Source organism: Apteryx mantelli, chromosome 10 (genome assembly GCF_036417845.1).
Source record: "Apteryx mantelli isolate bAptMan1 chromosome 10, bAptMan1.hap1, whole genome shotgun sequence".
In the NCBI taxonomy this organism is placed as follows: domain Eukaryota; kingdom Metazoa; phylum Chordata; class Aves; order Apterygiformes; family Apterygidae; genus Apteryx; species Apteryx mantelli.
This window is the reverse complement of record NC_089987.1, coordinates 12,062,364-12,087,893: the sequence shown is the minus strand read 5'-3', so window position 1 is coordinate 12,087,893 and position 25,530 is coordinate 12,062,364. Positions and strand designations below refer to the sequence as shown.

The window sequence follows — 25,530 nt, the reverse complement described above, 5'->3', positions numbered from 1 at the left end:
TATACGCAAATACCAGAGAGGGTTAGGGAATGATTCGACACCGGTTCCCATATCAAAAGGCAACTGCTAAGAATTCACTTGTGTATTTTTGCCAGTCGCCCTAAAATTGCAAGAGAATGTAATGGGGTCATTTTTGTTTACTACTAACATATATTAATGCAAAGGCTATGCTTGAGTTGAAACTCTGAATCTGAAAATTGGGCCAAGCATGGAAAATCAAAATATTTTTAAAGATGATTTAGCACAGCAGTCAGTAACTTCCCCAAGAATGTTCAAAGAGCAAAATCTATCAGAAGATGGGAAATGGCAAATCCAGATTAGCTAAAATAATCAGCATTTCACTAAAAGGAAATACCCAAAGGAAAATAAAATGATTCTGGCTATTTTCTCTTTTCTAGTGAAATAACATGTGTGTTTTATTTTCAGTTTGTTCCACTGGAGCAGAAGAGAGGGAGGTAAATGAAAGATGAGAGTCATAATCCATGAGAGCACTCTCAAACTTCCACAGATAGTGAAATTTAACACTGACAGATTTGACAACAAACCATCTCAGAGTCTAAGCTCTGCTTTACAATCAAGGAAAGCACTAGAAAGAATAAGGGTAAAGAACTCACATCAGTCTAGCTGGTAATCATCCATAAATATTGGTATGGTCTCTGGTAAGGATCTAAAAGAGCCCCTGCATGAGATGCTTCAACAGCGCGGGGACACCCGTGCATTGGGCAAGGGGCTCTTGGCTGAGCTGGCAGGCTCCGAGCAGGCTCCGCTTCTCGCTCTGCCGCCACATGCGAGAGCCAGGGTCGCACCTGGGAACCGCTCTAGCCGACTGGCAGCAACCGGCTGCTGCAAGGTCGTATGGGACATATATTACCCTCCGTCATTTGAACTCAACCTTAGCACTGAGGTATTTAAAGTCTTCATCAGCAAAAGCAGGCAAACCTTACAGAGAGGGAAGCAGACAGGCAGCAACAAAGTGGCTTCCCCTAGCAAGCTGATAATAAATCCAGCCTTTTGCAGTGCCAGACCAGTGCTTTATAGCTACAGCATCATGCTTCCTCTGAGCAGGTGTGGTCAGATTTGTCTTACTTTATTGTTTTAACAGATGGAAAACAACAGGCAAAGTGATTCAGGGCTGCTTCTTCATAGAGCCACGTACAATAATTTCCACAGAACTCTCTTGGCAACAACAATTCTCAGCTACCTGCCTCTGCCACTGCAAATCACAGCACCTACCCTTTGCGCTAGCCAAATTCTCATTTGTTTTAAAAGACATCACACTACAGGATCAGGATCCAAATTATTGGACCCACAGTTATTGGATATGTGGTTATTTGTCTCGTAACACTAGGATGCTCCTGGGTTCAGCAACTGCAGAGGGTTAAGAGACAGTCAAATAATCTAGGGAGATCTTGGACAACTGAATGAGTGTTTAAGCCTGGCTCTGTGCTGCCCAGCGCTACCCAGGCAATAATGAGTACATTACAACTTAATGAATCGAGAAGCGTGCATGCAGGCCTTCAGTGCTATTAAGAACAGGATACATGACTGCAAAAAGGACAATGTGTAGAATAGCCAAGCGTTCAACACTATCTGGCATGTTGCTCTTCTGTTATTGCTTCTGTTGCTGTAGGATATACTTTTGTATCATTCTCCAATCAAATCAACAATTCCAAGTAGCCATCTAGATCTTAAAATTGTTCTCTTCAATAAAAAAAAGGAACAAATGAGAAAAGGTACAGAGTATTCAAAACTTGGTGCAGTAAAAAATAATAAAAATAGACAAAAGACACTGCTCTAGAAATTGATAAACACTGTTCTGTAGAAGAGATCTCCAGCATTTTAGAGCATCCTAAAATAATAATAGTAGGTCCAAATTAGTACTTCCTGTTTAAATATTTTGGTGGATATACATAAATGTAAAACAACTTAGCTGAAATAATGAATTTTTATCACATACTTCGTAAGCTGAAGTGATTTCTTTTATCATTTTGCTGTATTTTAACAATATATTCACTACAGAGCAGTTTCATCATAATTAAAAACCTTTAATTAAACAGAAGATTAATTAAACATGAGATAAACACAAATACTAAACAAACTACTTCAGAGAAAATCCAAAATCTGACCTACCAAAATGGCTTTATATGCAATTACACACGCTGTGAATTACTGTTTGTAGGTAATTGGCTTGGCTGTCTCCTTAAAGTCAACTGACCACATATTAAAGTTAAATAACATCAAACCCCCCAAAAAAACAAAAACAAAAACAGGGCTGATTGGACTTGCAGTTAAATGAGTTCATTTTTGATATACCTCAGTACTAATGCATTAGTGGTTGAAAATCATTTACCAGTAGTACTTAGTCATACAGAATACTTCCACCATACTTTTGCTTTAAATCTTCATAAAAAAAGAGGTTATTATTGAGAGATTTCTCCATAATTTACTTTATTTCCTTCCAATTAGTTCTCAGAGAATGCTCCCAATAATAGATCTAGAAACATACTAGCTTTATATATCGTTTACTCTTAAATACATTTCCTAGAGTATTTTAACACTTTTTTGCTGTATTATACAGCAGAAGTAGCTTGACTAATTTTTTGTAAGAAGGCTGCTGAACTTAATGAACAAAGAAAAAGCAAATCTTAGGTCCTAAAAGTCATAATGGAAAATTTTAATAGCTTTTGGGATCTCCGTTATTATTCTTCCTAGAAGACAGGGTCAGAACAGCTTTATACTCAAAAACACACATGCTGTACTCCACAATGTCAAAGAACGTGAAGCAGAGCAATATGAATGGGGGGGGGTTGTTTGTTTGTTTTGTTTTTTTACAGACTGCATTTCAAGAGATACCTATATCTGTTTAAAAAATTCACAGTTTCACAACCATCAGTGGGAACTGCAAATGGATGTGGGATGGAGGGCCACACAACCAGAAAGCTTTCACAAGAGGAGCAGAAGCGCTAGGAACATCAAAGAATGAAAAAATTCCATGACAAGTGTAAACGGTGATACTTTTGATAAACCTACACAGACTGAGAATTTCTGTTCTCTGCACCCCTAAGTTTTGGATGTACCAAATGTGCAGAACGCAAGCTATCTAGCTTGTTGACAAGAAAACAACAGAAAAAAATCTACAGTTTCAACAAAAATTGTCTATTTTGGGGTGTCATCTGATTTTAGGTTTTTGGCATTTCCCTTCTTAGACCACATTAATGGGTTTATCTGTACACAGGTTAGAGATTTTCTGGACTGTTTCTAACTGTATTTTTTTTAAAATTTCAACTACATGCTTCTTTTCAGAAAGGTAAGAAAAATTACAGTTTTGCCTTCTTAGGACCCTTTTCCACTAAGCAATAAGAAATCAGAAACTGGAACAAGGATGAATTCCAAGCAGTGACAGAAACTTAAGTACTAATTATAGTCTCAAAGATGGACAGTACAGAGGTAGTCTGCCAAGACCTCTTTCATTAGTGAAATAACCTCAAACTCTTTCAAGAAGTGTAATCTACCAAGACATATGGAAAAATAGAAGACAATTTTGAAAGGGTTTAATAGAGAGTTGCCTAATCGTTTTTTATTGAAAGATAAATAATATTTTCAAAAGGTGGGTGTGTATGGAAGAAGCCAGCTGCAGAAGAACAGAAGTCCTGAAATGAAAATGCAATATAACTCTTAGGCTTACAGAAGAGTATGTATCTGTATTTGGTGCGTGACATTTATGCTTGACAGCCAAGATCACAACGTTCAAAGAACTTCAGAATAAACTCTCCTATAGAAACAGTTGCTTTCCATTGACTTCCAGAGCCAAAATTTCACTATAAGCATGTATAGCACAGGCAATGTATATAACTTGAATTTTTTCCTGTCAATTAGTGGAACCTGTAGCTGCAATTTGAAGTCTGTAGCCCATGAGCCTACAGCATCTGTAGAACTTTAAATTGTTTAGATGCATCACCAGTGTTTCCATATTGCTTATGTTCTAGGAGCATTACCTGTTTTGTGCCCTGCCTGATGTGTTATGCCCATCCTGATGACAAATATTGAGGTCACTGGATTTTACCTCCCAGGGCCCCCCAATTAGCCTGCTTACTAACATTTGAAAAGTGAAAACAAGAAACAACAGTAACTGAGATATGACTACTATTTTCTATTGCTTCATTATGCAAATACTTTGAAAACTGAAGATATTATATGTGTGTTAAAAATAAACGGACATGGTGATCAAAACCATGCTTTATAAGATAGGCTGATGATAATCTAATGAAAATACTGATTTAAGAGAGGAAGCAATAACTTCCTTGTATTTGGACATGTCATTATCAATTACCAGCAGACAATCCCTCCTATATATGCCTGTACAGTGTTTCAATATTACAATAACAACTACAATCTTCAGCAGAGATATATGCTGTATTCTGACTGACTTCCTAACAGATCTCTACCACGTTTTTGAGAACTCCCTGTACAGGCTAAGCGCAGGCAATGGTGACTTGTAATTGCAGGTGAAATTTAATTGAACACTTCCTTTTGTAAGGTTCTTAAATGCTCATATATGTAGTCCTCTAAGCATAACCAGCATAATGGCAATGTTTACCCATAAACACAGCTTTATTGGATGCCTTCAAATAATAATAATGGCTATTTTGTAAAGTTACTGTTAATTACTAAACTCCAAGAAGAGAATTATACTACACTAAACCATAACCAAAAAATAATCAACCATCATCAAATACAAGCCTGAAACTGATGAAGTGCCACCTCAAAATAATAAAATAATGCTTCAAATAGTCTTGAAACAGCAATGAGCTCTCAGTTTCTACTAAATCAATGCTATTGCTTTGCCTCACTCAGCTTTGCTTCTACCCCCACTAAAGAGAGACTTTTTCCTTTTATTACACTTGTTGAAAGAACTCTTACCTCTCCATCTCGTATTCTTTCATACCTGCTTTTACTGCCTTCATTACCTGTAAGATACATATTAACATGGGACATTCTTAACAAGAGGGAATCTCATATTTATAAATTTATGACTTATGACTGAACTTCTCTAGAGGAACATATATTACAAAAATATCATCTGTACTTCATTTAAATTTACATCAGTAGATGCATTTTAAAACTATATTAGAAATCAAACTCATTTTAATCTTTATGAATGCCTGCAGTCTCCAGCAATAAAGCACATCTAATTGCCACAAGTATATCCTAAATGAAGTGCAGCTCATCTAAATACCCATGCTTAATTCTGAAAGCTCCAGTGAACTTGGCAGCAAGTCCTCTTGTTTTACTTTTATGAAACACCAGCAAAACAAAACTGTGAAATGGAATGTACAACAATGGATGATTCTCTTTTCTACTTTGCAATCTGAAAAATTACTAGAGTTAACACTGGGTTAACCCTGGTAAGTCTGAATTGTGCTCTCAGATTTGCTGAGAATGTGCACTGGTTTTATTTCTTTGCCTGATTATGGATCATGAATTTTAGGCAGTTGCTGTGTGGAAGGAATCATCTCAGATGGGATGAGCTTGTTCAAGGATGATGAAGGACAAAGGGGAATGAATGCAAGTGCTTTTATTCATTGACTTTGTAATTTTATAATATTCCCTTTAAAATATTTTCATGCTTCACAGACAGCCCAGGCATTTGAGGAGCAGGGGCAAGGACAACAGTTGGGTCCGTGACCTCATCAGCTACTTTAACTAAGCTTTCACTGGTTGCCAGTCACAACTCATGGCACCTCTGCACCACGACACAGAGTACAGCACTGACACCCAAGCTCACTTTGTGATCCAAACCCATAGAGCAGCATGGCTTGACTTGTACAGCGCTGGGTCTGACCTGAGCAGCCTTCACAAGAGGCTGGACTCATCTTTGCCACACTGCTATGTCATCACAACAGCGTGGTGGAGCACTGCGCTGCCTGGGCATACCAATCTCTGCGGAGCAATTGAAGGCATCCCCGGACTATCCTCCATGGTGCAGGGAAATGTTCCTTCTGTTTATGAAGGATCCGGACTGAGTAAACTGTAAAACGCTTCAGAGATGCACACACTGACAGTGGCCAGGAAAATCTCCATCTCTTCTTTCTCCATCTCTGTACAGGTCTGTCTTTGTACATACAGGACAGATAGATTGCAAGCAGGTCACCTTCTGCTGAGGCTCCCCAGCTCTCGCCCAAAACCACACTTCATTTCTCACGTATCACAAATGCACCATTGAGTTCAAGGACAATGCAAGGTGTATTACAGGACTGTAATAGGAGGCATATTATCCTCTTATTTCTATCCAGCCTTTCCATTATTTTATTACTAAGCAATTCAGGGTTGCTGAGAACATTTTCTGAGTACTACTGTTACACTAAGAGCAAAAATTATTAACAGTAAAGGATCCATTACCTCTTTATGAGCTTCACTGGAGATTTTATTGGTGTAGCGCAGAACTTCCAACTCCATGTCTGTCTTAATCACACGACTTAAAGAAAAGTAGAACAGAAATCAGGTTAGGTTGCAATTTGGCACACTAAGGATAAAGAATAAAAAACCCTGAAATACTATGAATCACCTATGGTAAAATTAGATACACCTCAAGAGTGAACAGCTCAAGAGTGAAGAGCTATTACTGTATTCATGACAGCAATGTTTTGCTGACATTGATTTACCACTAGCAAAACAATCTTACAAAGTAGAGTCACAGGCATTTCAAAGACCAGCCTGCCTTACTTTAATACTAATAAACAAGTTGTCCAATAAACATTTTCTCAACCCATTCTACAATACATTAGGAACAAAAGCAATGTACTTCTTTATTTGTCATGGCTCAGACATTACTTCAAATGGAACATTTCTACAAGCATACTTGATTTACTTGTTAAACACAATTTGATGCTAGTTTACATAATGAAATTACCAGAGCTCTAGAATTTCTATTCAGCACAATCCCAACTCCCACCTATTTGCAATATGTCAAAAGTGGGGGAGGGGGGAACCCAAATGCTATTTCTGCTTGGTATAAAAAAAAATGTGAAATTCAGAAAATGCTGAAGCAGTAATTAAGGCCACAGTGTCCTTTCTCTTTCATATGTTTCCAGGAAAAAAACAAAAAAACCTTTTTCATGCCCTATGAGATACTGAATTTGTACATATTTAGAGCTTTGATATTCTGTTCTAAACTCATCTCAAAAATTTACCATTAATCTCTTATCCACTCTTTCTACCGTGTATTTCAAATAAAAAGCAGTTATTTATACTGTGATATTAACAGGGAAGTAGAAAGAGTTTCATAACCTTCTATTAACAATCACCTACTCTTTCCATTTCTACAGATACTGAAGATTTCATGGTTTCTTAAAAATTCACAAGTCCACCTCAACAGCAGCCAGGAAGTACCTATTTATTGTTTACAAAGAACAAAACCATATCCATTTAATTGTGTGGAAACATTTAAACTGTATTTTCGCATTCCACTCCAGGGCTTGCAGCAGTTACAAACTACCATAAACTGTTAGATTTTGAAACTGTCACCAAGACATCTCTTTTTTATTGTAACATGCTCCTATTCATACTGCTGTAGAAGACTATTTACTATATTTCTGCTCTTGTAGTTTGTTTTAATGAGTCCAGAAACAGGTTTCTCAGCCATCAGTGCCTCTGATGTGTGATAACAGCATTTTTCCATAGACAGCGATTGCACTGCTATGCGGCACAGTCACTTCTTCTCAAATACAACTTTTCTGGCAAAAGACAGACATCTTTGTTAAAATGCTGATGCCAATCAACATGCTTTTACAAACTGAAGCATAGTAGAGGGGAATGGGTTAGACATGCTTAATAAATTGGGATATGACACAAAATAATCATTAAGCATGTTGAGAATGAGTGCTAGGTTCTAAAATGCATGCAAAGGTGAAAAAACTACACTGGAATGGCATAATCTGTTCACCATGGATGAGGAAACAAACTTCTGCTTCTGCTTTTTAGCCAAGACATAAAGAACAGTAGCTCAAATATATTCATGTTAGACTGAGGGAGTAACAGCTTATAGATCTTTTTTTATCGTGTTCTTCAGAAGACTGCTTGTGCTAGCAGGATAATTTAATACTTGTTTGATGTGCCCTTATATTATTTTCAATATACAGTACATATTCCTGATCTGCAAATGTCCGAAAAATAGTTCTTTCATAATTCAGATATCTAATCTCTTTATTGGGATCTGCAAGTAATACAAGTTAATAACTGCTCAACTGCAAGTGCAAATAGTATTAGAATCTGTTTTACTTGACTAGGTCATAAGGCTTCAAGGCCAAGGTATTTATTTTAGATCATAACTTCTCTGGTGCCTTTTTGCATATAGAAATTCATGTTCAGCCTCAGATTTAGATTTTCCTGTGGAATTCATCACCTTCATCTACACAAGGTCAAGCACTGAAACATTTTACAGAAAATGTTTAGTCACTCTGAGACCAACAAAAAGGCACCACCCAACCGTTAGTAGAGAAGACAGGGAGGATGTACAATCAAGCAGGAACAGGAACAAATTTTCCCTAAAACAGATCCCCAAAAGAAAGGGTCGCTGGGGTCCTAGGCTGTCTGCAATAGCACTGCTGATGGGGTTTCCACCAGCATATTGGGTAGTCGCAGGGTATCTATTCCAGCACATTCTCACTACTTGTGAGGACCTGAGAGGCGATACTCTTCCAAACCAGGCAGAAAGCACAGCTAGTCCAGAACTTTGGCTAGCACTCTAAGGCAATCTTACAGGGGAGGAGAGGTCCACAGTTTTCATGACTTTTTTTCTTCCCTACTTTCAACATAATGGTAGGAAGAAAGCACTACATTTGTGTGCTAAGTTGAACTTCAATGTTCTATTAAAAACAGCTCTTGGGCCAGTCACACACACTGAATACGTTCATTAATATTTAAATAGAAACAAATCATTTACAGGCTACAGCTAAAAACTGTAAAAATATACAGAGTCAGCAGGTAACACAAATCTTGGATTAATAGCTAAACCACTCAGTGCAATCAAGTTAAAGTAGAAGCACAAGTCTATTATTGTCAGGATTAATGTATGATTTTTTTTTCATTCTAGTAGTGCAGAAAAATTTCTTCTCCCTCACTTTCCTCTCCTACATACACTTTGTGCTTTTATTTACACTTGCCATAAGAGGAGGCCATCTGACAGAAGAGAAAAGCTTGAAGTAGGAACAAGTATCATTTCAGTCATGCATGACCTACTTTCCATTAATCAAGTGGTCAAAAGTAAACAGAATTCCAGGCAATCAGAGGCATGGCACTAGCATAACTCCACTACATGTTCCTAAATCAGTGCTTTCTCCAAAGATACACAAACGTTTGCTTCTCCAAGTGCATTCACCATTCCTGAGAATACCAACAAAAATATTTAGTTTCCAGTTACCAGCTCAGTGCTTATCAGTCTTCTTGTTTTTAGTAAATGCATGCAACTTTAAAGGCTGCTTTCTGTGACAAACATAGAAAACAATTAGGAATGTCCACTTCTCCTTATCCTTTTGGAAACATTACCAGTTTGCAAATCCCCTAGTAAAGGGTAGATGCTGCCCAAGTAACAGACTCTGCAGTCCTGACTTCTCTTCACCCTTCATAACCTCTGCTGTTACCCTTCCACAGCTCATTTATAGAAATTTCTCCCTCTACCACAGTTGATATACTTCTGCTCTTCTGTAAGCTTTAGCATAAAAACTTGCTCACTGAAGTAGTATTACAGCTAGTAACATAGTAAAGCCTGTGTGGAAAGGAGAAGCATTACTGTAAACTTCTGCAAGACAGTTGTACGAACATTGAACAATACTGGAGTTCATCTTGAGAAATTTGAAAAAGATATTAGAGGTTTACAACATAAATTTAAAAAAAACTCTGAAAACACAAAAGTTTCCGCTAACCTTTAGGACATTAACATACAGATCACTTTTCCTGAAGAAACAGTTATAGCCGTCCATCAAAGCAATGCAAAATACAGAATAAATGAAATTTTCTGCATGTAACTATCAAATCCCTTTTTTTCTTTTTAGGTTACAGGAAAGTATAGGATATACAAGCACAAAACCATCCATACATTGCTAAATAGTTATCTTCTAATATCATTATCATTATGGTAGACAGACATTGGTACACTAAAGTAAAAATAGCCTATTTTGCTAAGTGATGCAGTAGGAAAATTTCCTTCTGATTACTAGGGAGATAAATTGTACAGATTTGGAATTTGTCTTTCATTGGATGCTGTTTTCTTTTCAAAACACTGAAATCGGTTCTTAGGGTAGATGTTCAGTGCTGAATTTAAAAGAGTCTCCTGAAATTTAAAAGTGTTTAAATGTGTTTGATATTGTATTCACTCATTAAAAAAAAAAAAAAGAAAGAAAGAAAAAGAAAAAAAGAAAAAAATGAAAAAAGAAGTTAAAACACCCTTCTGCAAACTGCTAAAATTCAAATTCAGTCTAAGGTCAGAATCTTTTATGTTTTATCCTTAAGTTTCATAATAAGTCAGAAAATGTTGAAATTTTGAAAAAGCAGAGAGAAAGCACAGGAGGCAACAGATCCTTAATTAATCACAAGCTCTTTGCCCCTTGCAGTGAACCATTTTCTCTGCATTTTAGAAGAAGACAGTAAAATACCGGAAGTGCATTTTGTAGGTCATAGTTCTTTCTGGTTGGTTCACAAAGCTCATCCATTTCACCTTTTGCTGGCAGGTTTGACAGAACAGTATAGATCGGAGTTTTTCCTGACAAGTATCACGTAAAACAGAATAGTTTAGAGATTGCTGTATTTGAAAGAATATGCATCAGTGCAAGCATACAATTCAAATGAAACAATTTGCTGCCCAAAAAAAGTTGCTTCAACAACAACTTTAGATTCCAAGGAAATTTATAATTTAGGAAGTTTTAATACACATACCCTGTCATGCATGTATTGATTTCACCAGACATTTAAATCATAAAGATTGTCTTTAAAAAACTTCTAATTTATGATGAAAACCACTAAACTTGATAAAACTGTTTAAATCACTCGAATGCAAATCTGAACTTTGGTTTCACTTAGGATACCATTTTCTTTAAAGCCAGAAGCAGGAGAATGCATACCAAGTATTTCTCCCCACTTAAGAATGAGGAGAAGACAAAAATCAGAATTCTGGACTAGCATTGATGAAAGAGATCCCCTCTATACCACAACGAACTGCTCCAAGCACTATATCTTCTATTTCCTCACTCCTCCATCTGCCTTAGCACAACCTCAGGGCACAGAGCTTGGCCTCACATCTCTCCAGCCTTGAGCTCCCAGAGAAGATTTAATAGCCTCATCTACGCCAAATCACAGAGGGAAAAAAAGCTCAGCAGGTGACATCTTGGTAAGGTGAACAGTACCGTGACAAAAACTAACTTGGGAATAAGATTGTAGCCCTAATCCAAAATGTCCTGCAGCTGGAGCTGTCATCTCTCTCCGTCGTGCGGTGTATCTGTAGACCAAAGCTCAGACAGCAGGCAAGGCCTCCCTCGGGCCCCCTTCCTTTCTCTGCTGCCCCTTGTCTTTCTCTGCTTACAGGAGTAGGAAAAGGCAGGCAAAGGAGGAGCACAGAAACAGCATCCGTGGGCAAGTCAGGGATGTCGCTCTCTTTGCTCCTCAAAAGGCTTATCAGGGCGCTCAGAGAATCATGCTCTGCTTGCTGGGCACATGGTCGTGGAGCGTCCATGGCTGACAGTTCCTGATGTCTACAAGCAAACAAGCAAACCAACCCACCCACACCACCCCAAACCAACCAACCAGCTAAAAAAATCAGCAGCTGCCTCAGCAGGAAAACTGGACTTTATGAAGAACTTTTAACTTGACCTACACCCTTTCTGTTACTTCTGTAAGTGATGTAACACGGCATCAGGGATCTCAGAAGACGTGCAAATATTTTTAGATCTTTCCCATTGACACTGTGTAATGACAGTAGCTTGATTAATTAAACACTCATGATATTTTCAAAAGAAAACAGGATTTGCTAAGCCGCTTCTTTATGAAGTTTTTCTAAATGTGTTTAAGTTGTGCATCTGGAAAGCACATTCCCACATCCCAGTTTCACAGCTCCTGTGCTCTGCCAACATTGCTGAAGACTCTGCATCTCAAAGAATGGACCAACTCTTAAATTCAGAAATCAAGTCTGTAAGATAACTTCTCTGTTTCAGAAAGGGGAGGAGCAGGATAGATGGGGTCCAAATTCTAGAAGCTTGGAATAGTTGAGATTTAAAAATTGGCAGCCCATACAATTTTGTCTTACAGAAGACTTGCATCCCCTTGCACTCATCAGCAGGATTTGCAGCAGTGAATCCCACTCCTGCACATCTATAGGTCCATCTGTGATTCAGTGATGCAGAAACGTCAAAGTTTCCCTGCTTCTCACTTTCCTTTTAAAACTTTTTTACGCCATGCCAAGCAATGAAAAGTGGCTGTAACAACAGAAATCTAACCTATTAAAAATTCCACATATTCTGAAATAGCATTGATGTTCAAAAACAACTTCCTAGATTTCAAGCTGGCAATTAGATGTAGATGAAGCAGCAGAAGATTGTTCTTAGCAAATGTGCTAATAATAAACATTAAAATGAATAATAAGTAGTAGCATGCAATACAATAAGCTACAATAGTAGTAGTCAGACTGTATGCTTTCCTGTTTACATTTTAGGATTCTGAGCTTATCTGTCTTAACCAAGGATTTGTTTCCTCATTTCCAGACTAATACACTCAAAAAGCTTAGTTAAAAATCCAATTCATTAACAAAAATACACTCTGTGGTCTCTTCAGCTAATATCCGAAATAAAAAACTAGAAAGCCCTAGTAAAATTAAGCAATCCTGAGGACAAAATCAATGATGCTGATCAAAAGAAGAAAGCTGGTAAGATGCAATAGCTTTGTATGCTCCTAATACACTTACTCACACCCTCTAATTTTGGCTATTCTAGATAGGCTGCAGTAGAATTCCTCTAGAATTACAAAGTATAGTCACATGAATAATAAATCAGCAAAATGAATGCTGTTAAAATAAATCCTAGGGAGGTAATAATACCGTATTAAATATTACCTATTTTGATACAGTTTTAATACCATCTTTGTTTTTCATCACTAGAATATGAATTATGCTCAGTTATTTTCCTATTCATCCAAATTCACATATGGATGCGATTGTTAACTCCAAAGGCTTTCTATAAAACATGTATCGAAAATGGATGCTTATTTCTTAAAAAATGTTACCTGATTTCTTCATTTCTCAATGCCATTACTTAACCGCATGTTTACTTCTGTACATTATTTCTATCCCCAACATGAAATCAACTAAAAATTAAAACTCACATAGTAAACTAGGAGGCTTCTGCTGAGGGAATCTCTCTAAAGCAATGGTATAGAATATAAACACTTCCAACAGTACTCAGAGAGAAAGATTTATACTACTCACCATTCTGCAATTTCAGGATGCAGGATTTTGTTGTTCACGTTAAATCTAACAAACAAAAGATACAAACATTAAAAAACACCTAGACACAACAGTAGAGAGTGCTTATTTACTTTGTTTTTAAAAAATGTGTCATCTCTGAAGTCGCAAAAACTTGCAAAGCCAGATATTATATCAGAATTCAATAACAGTATAGATCCCAGCGTGAAGAATGCACATGCTTATTTTCACTGTGCAAGTATTCCATTTTGAAATACATGAGACTAAACCATGTACTTTTAAGAATGTGCAAAAAACAGGGTTACAGCATGTGGAAGAAATACTTAGAAACTTTCTTTTGACAAAGGTAAAATATAAGTTACCAATTCACTGCCCTGAGTGGCAGGTGGGCCAGACTGACCTCGAGGTCCCTTCCAACCTAAATTGCTCTATGACTTTAACTTTAGCCCTAAAACACACTTCAGTGAACTTAAACACAGTGAAATGCCAATTTTGTCCTTTGTTTTACGTATTCAAATTTTTGTGTGTGCATAGAACGTAGCATGTGATAAAGCAGCTTGCTTAGAGGAGAGCTGTGAAAAGGAACACAACCTCTCCTTGTCTTTTGTGATCTACAGAAGAGGCAAAGCAAAAGCTTCCATCTCACCTTGGCCTCCCGAACACAACTACTCTTCTGTTTATTTCCTACATTAGCAATTCATGACTTCTTGGAACTATGCTGAGGCTCTCTAAACAGTAACACTAGAGTGGCCAACGGAGTAAGACGCTGAGCAACTAACTGGAACACAAATAGATTTTCAAGGTTTTGTTTTTGCTTACAATTTAAATGCCTAAGGAGCATGCTGCATTGAAGATATTTTTCTCAGACTCAGGACTGTTGGCTCTTCAATTAGAGCATTTAGGAAAATTAAAATGCTCCAAGGCTCCCAAAAGATCTTCAGAGGAATGCTGGAAGGCCACAATTCATTTTCCCATATTTCTGAAGGAAAAATTAAATCTATTCCAGGTTACTGGCCATTCTTTATACCTCAGAAGGGAGCAACAAAAGCACAAATCCAATTAAAAAAATTACTTGGAAGTCACTTCTAATCATACCAGGGTCTTACTGCATCCCTGGATAGCAGACCAAAAACCTATGTTTCTTTTTTTCAAGAGCATGTGCTCATAAACCTGTAAAATCTGAAAAGGTGAAGGTCAATAGCTTTGTGTTCCTGCTCCAAGCTCATCAGACAGAAAACAACAACATATCACAACATTCAACAGAGACAAGCTGTATGGTAATCAGTATTACAGGTATTAATTAGAAACGAGTGGAAAAGGAACACAGTATGAATAGCCACAAATCACAAATTTGGTCACTTGGAAACAAGAAAGTCTTGTAACACCAGAGATAAAGGCATTTTTTCCAATTTGAATATCATCATCCCAACAACTACTATTTAAGTAGTTCAATGCAGAAATAATTCTCAAAAGGAAGAACCACTTAAATAAAGCATATACAGAGGAAAACTGATGAATGATATAATAAAAATCAATCTATGATAACTCAAAAAAACCCAAGAGACTGAACCCTCTATTTGACTGGAGAGCATGCCACTTAGCAACACCACAGGAAACCAAGATGTAGAGCAGCTTAAGCTGCAAACGCCACAGCGGATACCAGGACTTTCGATAATTGTCATTAGTATGTCAGACCGAAAGCAGAGCAATGAAGGCAAGTGCAAGGATATACTGCAGCAATGCAGAGAGCTCCATCACCAGCTCTGTGTAAATAAGACAAGTATAAGCAACTATGGTTATTATGGAAGTGAAGGAAAAAAGAAAATATAGGGCAGGAAAGGGCAGATACAGAAGGCTGACACAAACTCTGAAGGCTGACACACTTCTCTTCTTTCAAGAATCTGACACGTTTACTTTAAGCACAGATGGAGGAATCCAAAAGCAAATCAAACAAGCTGAACAGTAAAACTACAAACCTCATGACAAACAGAAAATTATATCTCGCCTGGATATCAAAAAAAAAGGGGGGGGAATAATGTACACAGGTATAGGCCTATAAGTAGCTCAAATAATACCGTTTTAGAGAAGAGTTTTTCAGCTGAGAGATACGCTGTCTCTGTCATCGTCCCTGGTTTGTGCCTTTCCTGACCCTGAAGGCTTCCTCTTGGATTGCCTTGGTGCTGCCAGAAGTGGCTGGGACCACCTAACACGTGGCAGTCACTTAAAACTCTAGTTGCTGTCAGTTGGGAAAGCCAATTAACCCAAAGAAAGGATTAAAACAAGGGAGTACAGGGGTAGGCTAGGAGGTCACAAGCAGAACTGCAGTTTTATCTCTCATCTGAAAGACAGACTTTCTGATATAATGTCAAGTATAAAACAAAATCTTAGACTTCGGAGACAGAGAGCCAATTCAGTTTCAGGTGAGAATCTCATATACTGTATGCAGCTTTTGCTAAGGAGCCCACAATGAAGGACGGAAGTGTCTCAGCTCTGCTGAGCTTGTGACAGCTATGGGCCCTGCACAAGTGGCCGCAAGGCCGCCTCCTTTATGACTGCTCGAAATCCAGAACTAATGACTCAAATTATGTTTCCCTTTAATCAGCAATAAAGCAGCTGAACAAACCACATTCTAAAAGTTACTGGTTAAATGATAAGCTCAAGGGGAAGCACGTGTCATCACTAACAGGAATATGAAAACAGGGTGTTATTTACATAATTTTTGCACAAAGTTCTACATAAAATAAGCCTACCTATCCCTCCAGCAAGTTTAGATTTTGCTAGAGCATTAACAACTTACTCTAAAAAATACATGGACTGTCCTAATACTAAGAGGATCATGTAGAGCAATCCAATTCCACATTTTACTGCAATTTGCAAATTGACAGTACTAAAAAGATGAGATGTGTGTCTTGAGGAAAAAAACAAATTGACATTTTGCTACAGTTACAATCTGTAACATGTTAATGCTCCCATTTAATCAACACAAAACTAAGACATATTACACTGAACGGCATGTTGAAATCAATTTCATACTCAGTTGTCCTTTAACATGCAAGGCAATTTCATTAATTTTTTTTTTTAAGGCAAGAAGTCTACATCTCCTGTGTAATGAGACTGTACAATAAGACCCTTTTTTTCCTCAGTTTACATAATATGCTTTGTGTGTATATGATAATAAAATCTAAAACTTATATTCATACACGATATTAGAACTTTCTACTCTTCTTCAATATGGAGAATACTTCCTCTAATGATTGACTCCACTAGGCAATAAGGAAGAGGCCTTAGCCTAGCAGCCAACTCCTCTTCACTGCCATTCCCAGCAGGTATGGTTATGAAGCAAAGGACTTCACTGAAAAACATTAAACATTAAGTACAATTGCTTACCATCTATCATTTACATCAATCAATTCTGTCGAAGAAATAAAAAAGCATATTGAGCAAAGCTTTGTGCAGCAGTATGCACAATACCAACACAGCTTGAAGGTTCAAAATCTATTTTCTATAAGGTTTAGTCACATTGCCTCAAAGCATTTTTACAAGTGTTACATAACAGCCATGTGATTAGATTTAAAAAAAAAAAGTTGTGTGTTTTCCTGTCTGAAAAATGGGTCTGTAAGTTACAAAAAATGGAACTAGTCTTTATTGGCAGACAGAAATACGTATTTCTAGAAAACAATGCATTTGAACTACTTCAGAAATCTGTCTCCTACACAGAATACATCTAAAGTAAGTGAGAGCAAATCATTTCTGTAGGATTTGTAACAGTCATAAACAAAGCTGGATTCAGGGAATTAACAGGAACAACTGTAGTGAACAGTCCAGGTCATCACTGTCCCACACTACTCCCTCCACTGGACCATGGTGCTATATATTGGTCAGCAGGATGTTTTTTGAAGTAAAGCAATTCTCCAATTTTACAGATTGCAGCAGCAGACAAACTTTTCTTCAACTCTTAGACAAGCAGCATACTTTTTGAAAGGGACAAGACGTGGCTATATACTAATGGACCCTATGATGTAATTCGTTACTATGGGCTCTATTACCAGCAGATACATAAAATCAAGCTTGCTCATTGCTGGCAAGACAAAAAATAACCTAGAGGTGACCTTTAGGGTGAGGACAGGAAAAAAAACATGACTGCAGAGAAGGCAAAATGACTACTTATTACAGCGCAAAAATTAATCAAATAGTTTAGATAATTATGTTCTGGGAAAAGTTCAAAAGGTTGAAAAAGTAAGGGAGGGAAGCAACATCATTAGGGCAAGAAAAAAGCAGCTCTGACAGGAGCAGATGAACAACCTGCAAAGAGAGAGCAAGATTCAGCTGTTTCGGGAAACGATACATTATTTCTATTATTATCCATAGCAAAAAATGCAAAGGGGCACAGCCAGTTTAGGAGAAAAAAGACAAATGGGACTAAGAGAAACACAAAGGAGCCCTAGCAAGTAAATACATCTCGACCAGGTAGCTGGAAAATGGAAGCAAACAAGAACACAGTAATAAAATACAACCTCATAGCTAGCCCGGTGAGTCTGGCCAAGCAAAGGCTCGCAGGAGAGAACAGGCAATGTGAAGTCAACAGCAGACACAAGGGAAGGGAGATTTGAAAGAGAACATTGCTTGGTGCAAACTCTCCAGGTACTAGTTATCTTGGAAGAAATCAAAACATTAGAAATTTAAACATTTTAATAAAGGAAGCATTTAACAGAGGAGAGGGGGAGAAACAGAAAAGCCAAAATACTGAAATTGTTTTGAGTCTGTGTCGAGAAACAAAATAAAATTGTTGATTTATATATGGTTACAAAGATCTAAGGAGAGAAGATTTTAGAAGGAAGCTCACCCCCTCCTCCACTTCCTCAATTAGCAGTGTTCAATCTCCACGCCGCCTGTTGCGGGCATGGGAACTAAGCAGCTCCTACCGCCAGACCTGGCAGCCCCTGTGAAGATGGAAGGATGAATTTGGGAGATCAAAGAATGAGGGGTGAGACAAGTGGTTTGAGGGCATTACATCTGCCAAAAGAGGTGAGATGGAGAGAATCTGCCAGCATATTCAACAACAAAATCAAGGAGTACTCTGCCATATTGGGAGCAGAGGAGGAGAGGAGAAGACGCTAACCAAATCTGTCAAAGGCCCAAAATGAACAACTCAGTGCTCTCAAAACAGAATGAAAATTATCTGCTGAACAGCTAGAAATCTCCCGCAAAAGATTGGAGAAGTGCTCCTATCAGAGTAAACCGAGAACATGTTTACCATCAACAGAGAAGCCAGTGATAAAAATCATTGAAGTGTTGTTGAACCCCTTGAAGTGTTTCAGGACACACCATCACAAGTGCAAGTCAAGTGCCAGATGGAGTGGCTTCCTACCCAAATGTTGACTAGTAACATAAAGTGTTATTAATTAAACTCCAGGGTTTCAGTGAAACTCTGGAAGCGAAAGGACTTTATGATACTTCAAACAGACCTTTGTACATCATTTCCAGAAGGAATTACTGCTGGAGGTAATAACTGTTTGTTTCATGTGAAGGTGTCGCAGATAAAACTGAAGGTATCACTCCACCTAGAACACAGAGAGTCCACCTGTATCTAGAGGGCAGAAGATAGCTGAGTATTGGTTGGGTCACAGCAACAGAATGCCAGACTGCTGTAACAGCAGAAAGGACACCAAGTATTCCATAAAATTCTGCAATAGTATATATTTAACTCACTGGGCAGCAAAAGATGTCTAAGTGTCTGCCACTGTGGCTTTCTAGTGTCCATACCTCTGACAGAGTTGTTAAGTTTCCAGTTAGGTTGTAGAGGAGAGGACAAAGTAATTATGGAATCAGACTCCAGATTTCATTTCAACTGACACAGAGAAAAGCCCATCCCAGGAGAAAGCAGCTGTGCAACTGCACCAAGGAGTGCCCAGAATAGCAGCAAATTCTGTGCACTACCATCACCATAGGATTAATGTGATCTGCTGTGGACAGGGGTGGATGGGGGAAAATAGAGCAGGTTGACTACGAGACAAGGATCAAAAAAAGGCCACCCACTCAACATCACAGTGAGAGTGTTTATTTTAACAGGCTTTGTAGTTGGAGGTTTTGTGTCTTTTTTGCCATGCACTTGAACTAACATGGAAAACAATCTCATTTTAGGATATCACAGCAGAAAAGACAGTTGTATTTCATTCAAAATTGAGGCCATCGTCCTCACATCCTAGCAGCAGGTCTATGATAGATTTTTATTAACTGCCTTTTCAAAATACTACATGTAGGAGGATATTTCCACCCCACTAGTAGCCAAACTTCATAAAAAGACAACATCAGGTGACACGGAAAGGTCACATCTATGCAGAAAGGTGATATTTTATTTTATATCTGTTATGCTACCTCTTTTCAAAAGAACAGTCACACTGGTATATATTTATCTTTAATATATACCTTAATACCGTGCAAGTTAGTAAAAGAAAGGAACTACTCTTAAAAAAAAAAAATCTATTTTTCTGAAATCTAAAAATCAAATATTCCATCCCCAAAAGTGGAAAGGGGGATGGGTTTGTTTGTTTGTTTGTTTTTAGATACTTAAAGCAAACAGAGAGAAAGAAAAGCATTAGACGATCTTAGTATTAGATAAGCTAAGAGATTTCCAAAAAATCCTGCTGTATTTTGAATCTTTAGAAGCATGTCAAATTGTCAGTTTTTTTTCCCAAAAGAAATATCAACACATTTGATCTGGCATTCAATATCCTGTCATTAGCAAAAACATCATTTAATGTGAAATATAAAATGAATTCAACACAACCATACAACAATTAATGTATAAAAACACCTTGTCACTTACTGGCTGATTCCCTCAAATGAAGCTTCTTTGGAGACATTTCCACTATCAGTATTAACACCGCGCTGGGAGGGAAAAGATTAAAAGGACCGTCATTCTGAGCTAAACACAAGTATGTGAAAATTTAAATAATGGGGAGAACCTGATTACAGTAAGTCTAGAAAAACTTATTATAAGTTCATTTGAAACCACTATAAAAAAAAATACAGACTCTTTGCTCAAGCGGAGACCAGTACAGGCAATTATTTGTTTCAAAGGAGACCAGCACAGAATTCAGGCTAGGATGCACTGCTTAGAAAGCTGGCAGCCTTGGATTTCTAATTCCGTTATGTCTTAAGAGGAAGCTAGGAGAGCAATATAATAATAAAATGCAAGAGAATAACAAACATTCAAGATTTTTTAAAAGTCATCTCATTTAAAAAGAATTTATTCTTCACTGCCTTAGCAATGCTTACTATGTAAATTTGCATGCTGCTCCCCTACAGCTTGCCATTCATGCAGGGAGCATAAGCAAGAGGATTTTGCCTGCCATGTAGCAGATGAGCACTTCTGACATGCATGTGGGAAACCCTGCAGAGCAGCATTCTGGTTCTGTATCTGGAATAAGATCACAGGAGAGGACCAAGCGCCCACCCAGCCAAGGGAAAGAGGAATGTTCTTCCCTTCTCCACTTCAGGCTTTACTGTGGTGGCGGGAGGAATGTGAAAGCATCACAGCTCCATCCTCTGGGCCAAGAGCTACGTGAAAAATCCTGATTACAATGGGATGCTCACAGAGTGACAATTAATCAAAAACTTGATGCCCAGAAACTCACAGTAAGGAAAGCGGGGTGCTCAAATATTTTCTTTCCTATTTCTCTGAAAGAACATGATAGAATGCAACAGGCTCATCTTTTTATATGTGTATTTTATAAATAAATAAATAAATATATATATATATAAAAAGATGAGCCTGTTGCCTTCTATATATACTATATATATACACACACACATATATAATATATATTTATTTATTTGTGGAAGGAAGGATGAAGACTATTTATGACCTCTTGTTCTTAATGTATAAAGAGATCAGATCTCACGCTATTTAAATACCTAAGGAGGAATTTTTTGTAAGACTTCTGTTTAGAAACATGGGAAAATAAGAAATCCAGGAGCTGCCACTGCATTTGCTGTAAGGGAAAGCTCAGAGTCAGCAACTCATTTTTTATATATATATTGAAGCCAACAAATCAGACACTCTTAACAGTGAAAGACAGGTTTACAAAACATCTGTTAGGGAAAGAAGCTGGGGGAGAGGTGACAGGGAAGAAGGAACTTGCAAGGCTTTACCTCCGCTTATTCATCCTACTTTCAGAGAAATAAGTAAGCAGCATTCAAAATACTTGGCAGGTGTTTGATCACAACATCCTCCGAGAAGCTGATCTTACCAACCCATTCTATGCAGAGAAAGTATTCCCTGAATTCTTATGGAATTCCCACAGAAAGGCCCAAATATGCACATGACATGGCCAGAGCAACAGAAGAGAAAAACGGAGTTTGGAATCATTATACACAGGTAGAGGGTAGCACAGTTGACATTAAATAGGCTTGTCACGTTTTACCCAAACACATATAAAGGCACAGAGAATATAAAATGGAAGGCCAGTGCTTAGAAATCATGTGATCATGAAGGAGACAGAGACCAGACTATACACAAATTTGTATGCACAAATTTGTTTCAAATTTTTCAGAACTGAACTACTTGTGGAGAATATAGGGAGAGAATGACAGTGCGAAGAAATACTTAATAAACTGATCCCCTTATTGAGGAAAATTGATAGTTGTTCTTCAGAATAATATCACTCACCAAAGTAAGAAGGGTAGAAGGTTTCTTTGAAGCCAAGACACTGGATATCTAAAAAGAAGTTTTAGATTGCCATTATTTAACTTTTTTCCTCCTCATAAGCGCATTGATATCAGTTTCCCCATTTCTTTATGCAAAAGTTGCTGTATATAAAGTAAATGAGCTGGAAAGAGAAAAATCTTCTGATGTCTTTCAGATATTGCAATCATACATGACACTGGCAACGAGAGTCACTATATCACAAAATACTTAGACAGAAATGCAGTGCTTAAGTTGGTGGTGTTCTTTAAAGACATAAATATCAACTATGTCTTAATGTCTTAATCTTAAGTCTGCAGTCATCCTTTGGAAGAAAGAGGAAATACAAGTCAAAGGCTGCAATGTGGCACAGAAATAAAGAACAACAGGGAACCCTGCATCTGCAATGCACTACTGCATATAAAACACATGCATTAATATTATTATGTTACAATGTTCTGAATATTTACTGTTACTCTCACTGGGTCATCTTTTACTGACTAGAACTTCTATCAGGCTCCTTTGGTATCTTTCAAACATTTATAAATTGAGACTAAAATGTATCTTTCAATGTATCTTTCACTTCCACAAACTGTGATGGAAGGCTTTGAGTTCTCAACTTGTGTCATCTTTTTGCCACCACTACAAAAACAGGAAACCAAACAGAAACACCAAAACAGAACAAAACCCCCACAACATTGGTCTCTCCCAGTAATGCTTCCTATTGGAAAATAGCTCAACTGCATTGACTTAGCAGGTTCCCCTCAGCGCTCCCTATCAAATGGTTAGCAGAATAAAAAGTGCTTTTGGCTCTTCAAAAAGATTGCTATTACAAGTTTTAAGTTGGTTTCAAAGGGTAGCCAACATTTTTGAACAGCCTGATTTCCTGACACATTAAAAAACAAACGAGAAATGTGCAATATTTATCAGATGACTCACTTGGCCCATTCTTTCGGTGACAGAAAGTTTAAATGCTCAGCTCACCACAAACAGTTAAGATTTGAATTATTATACAGCAGTTTTATTAAATAAAAGCAGAGACATCTTTAGTCTCTACCGCACTGCTGCTATTTAAAATCAATATGCACTCACTGTAAGTTACAACTGCTTGGTCTTAATGGATTCTTGGTTTCCTACTCATAGAATATTATTGGTATTTTTAAATGCTTTGTCTTTTGGTTGCAACTATGTTCAAATAAAAATAAAAAGGGGAGGAGTATAAACATTAAGGTCAAAAAAAAAAAAAAAATCCCTGCCCCAATCTTCTGAAAACAAAGTAGAAATGGACTTTCAGAGTTGCTGCAGAAAGGTGGGCACTAAACTATGCACTTTTTGAGGCAACAAACAGATGACAAATACACAGAGCACAGTTCTACCAACGCTAAACCAGCTTAGTAGCATGGTAGTAATATTACCAAAAGAAAGTATATAGTAGCAAGGTACAAACATATCAATCCTGCATTATATTTTGTGGTCTATTTGGTAATATTTCTCAGATTTCATGAAATAGCAGGATTACACACATACACAGATTGGTCATTTGTTGGCATAAAACTATCCTGTAAATCAGGTCCCGAGTGTCCTGATGCTGGAGAACCATTGCGTTGGCATCCCAGGCAAAAGTTATAGTCAGAGCCTTTAAAAGACATACAATTGCAAGCTTCAAAAGCCTCTAACTTCAGCCCACGTATTCCAGGCAGAAAACGGTCTTTACATTGGGACAATTTACTGCACACATAAAAGAGGTCTTTTTCCCAGCATTGAGGTTTTTAAGCTGTAAGGAAAAAGGGGATAGAAGTGCAATAAAGGCATTTGTTGATGGAAAATTATCCAAAACAACAATTTTTTTAATAAAACATGCATTTTCCACTTGGAATTTTCACACTCTGACAGCTAAGCGTTGAAGTGCCTGCATTTTACATGATGCCAACTCGCACACGTCAAAAGACAACCTCTTCACAGCTTCCTCCACCTCCAGTTACTGAAACACAGGATCAAACTTCACTTTATAGCTAGTCTCATTATGAAAATGAAATGAAACATCTTCACAGCTGATTAGAGCGAAATTTTGGGTCTAGTGAGTCAGGGTTAGCATTCTGCAGGGACAGAAATATCAAAATCTTCCTTTTCAAGCTGCTCTCCGTGAAAATCACCCACAGAGCTTGGCGGGAATACTGCCCTCAACCTGCTGAGTCTTCCTACTAAAAAAAAAAAAAAAAAAAAAAAAAGATAACTGGCCAGGTGCATAATTATATAAACATCTGCTCAAAAACAAAATGAGAAACCTAACTAAGCAAGTCATACTTACATTTAGAAATGTGAATGTGCTTATTCAAATATTACAATGATTCAAAATAAGAGTAAGGCAGGCAGCCATATCTCGTAGCTGTTTGGAGGTATAAAATAAGCATAGGCTCCCAGGCAGAGCTAGGACGTGTCACTTCTGGACTGCAATTTCCTCAAATCACCACACATTGCAAAAAACGTATTTAGCAATGCATTTCTGCTTATAGATATTCCCTTAAACTCTCAAGATGAAGATAAGGATTGAAAGATCTCATGAAGTACAGAACATGTTTACAAGAAGGTCTTTGGAATAAGACCTTAGTGTTCAGCTCAAAATGGCAGCACTTTAGTTTTTTTAATTTTTAAAATCAGGAGTGTTTTTATAAGAATGAAGTATGTTTTCCAGTATTCAAAAAAAAAAAGAAAAGAAAAGAAAACAAGAAAACCCACACAGTCAGGAAACACCCAGTACGTAGATGAACAAAATCACAGTCACATATTAATTTTGGATTCATAGAAAAATATTCAGAGACACTAACTACTCACCTTGGTTACATAGTGAACTTCATCCACAGCATATTTCTTCTTGAAGTATTCAGGGGGATGAATCCTTTGGAAAGCAACAGAAAGAAACATTTGGTTTTAGCTTTGCTGTAATATTCAATAGTTTAAGGCCGCAGACAATGAAAAAATGCCCTCTGCTATCACAGTAATGAAATCAGATATACAGAATGCTTTAATAATCTTATTCTTGATTCCATTTCTCCATTTAGTAGATTACACAGAAAGTTACCACAGTTAGAAGATCACTATGCTTTAATCTGGACCATGCTTGATACTTAGATATCACGATCTCCTCCTAAATGAAAGTTTTCTGCTTTTCCTTTCCACAAAATGATTGTGTTAAAGAATTTAGCCATGCCATTTGTGTGCAACTTTTCACCTCACCATATGGAAGATGTGGAAACAGCAAAAGACCAGTTTGCCCTGTGTTAAGTCCAGAGAAGTAGCAAAACATTCATTTCCTGCTCTGCAGCCCCTCGCTGCGGGAGGCTCTCCCCTGACGTGACCCTCTGACGCGAGCGGGGAGCCGGCC

General features: G+C 37.5%; 1 protein-coding gene across 1 annotated transcript in view; it reads right to left on the bottom strand.

The window, feature by feature from the left end:
* The window catches only part of PEPD (peptidase D), a 145,718-nt gene that overhangs the window by 98,483 nt on the left and 21,705 nt on the right, over nt 1-25,530 (bottom strand). The window contains exons 4-9 of the mRNA XM_067302497.1: nt 24,981-25,044; nt 22,134-22,181; nt 20,289-20,350; nt 13,466-13,510; nt 6,400-6,475; nt 4,921-4,967 (exon numbers count right to left, since the gene is read on the bottom strand). Coding sequence (XP_067158598.1) covers nt 4,921-4,967; nt 6,400-6,475; nt 13,466-13,510; nt 20,289-20,350; nt 22,134-22,181; nt 24,981-25,044 — 342 coding nt within the window. The remainder of the gene's footprint in view (nt 1-4,920; nt 4,968-6,399; nt 6,476-13,465; nt 13,511-20,288; nt 20,351-22,133; nt 22,182-24,980; nt 25,045-25,530) is intronic.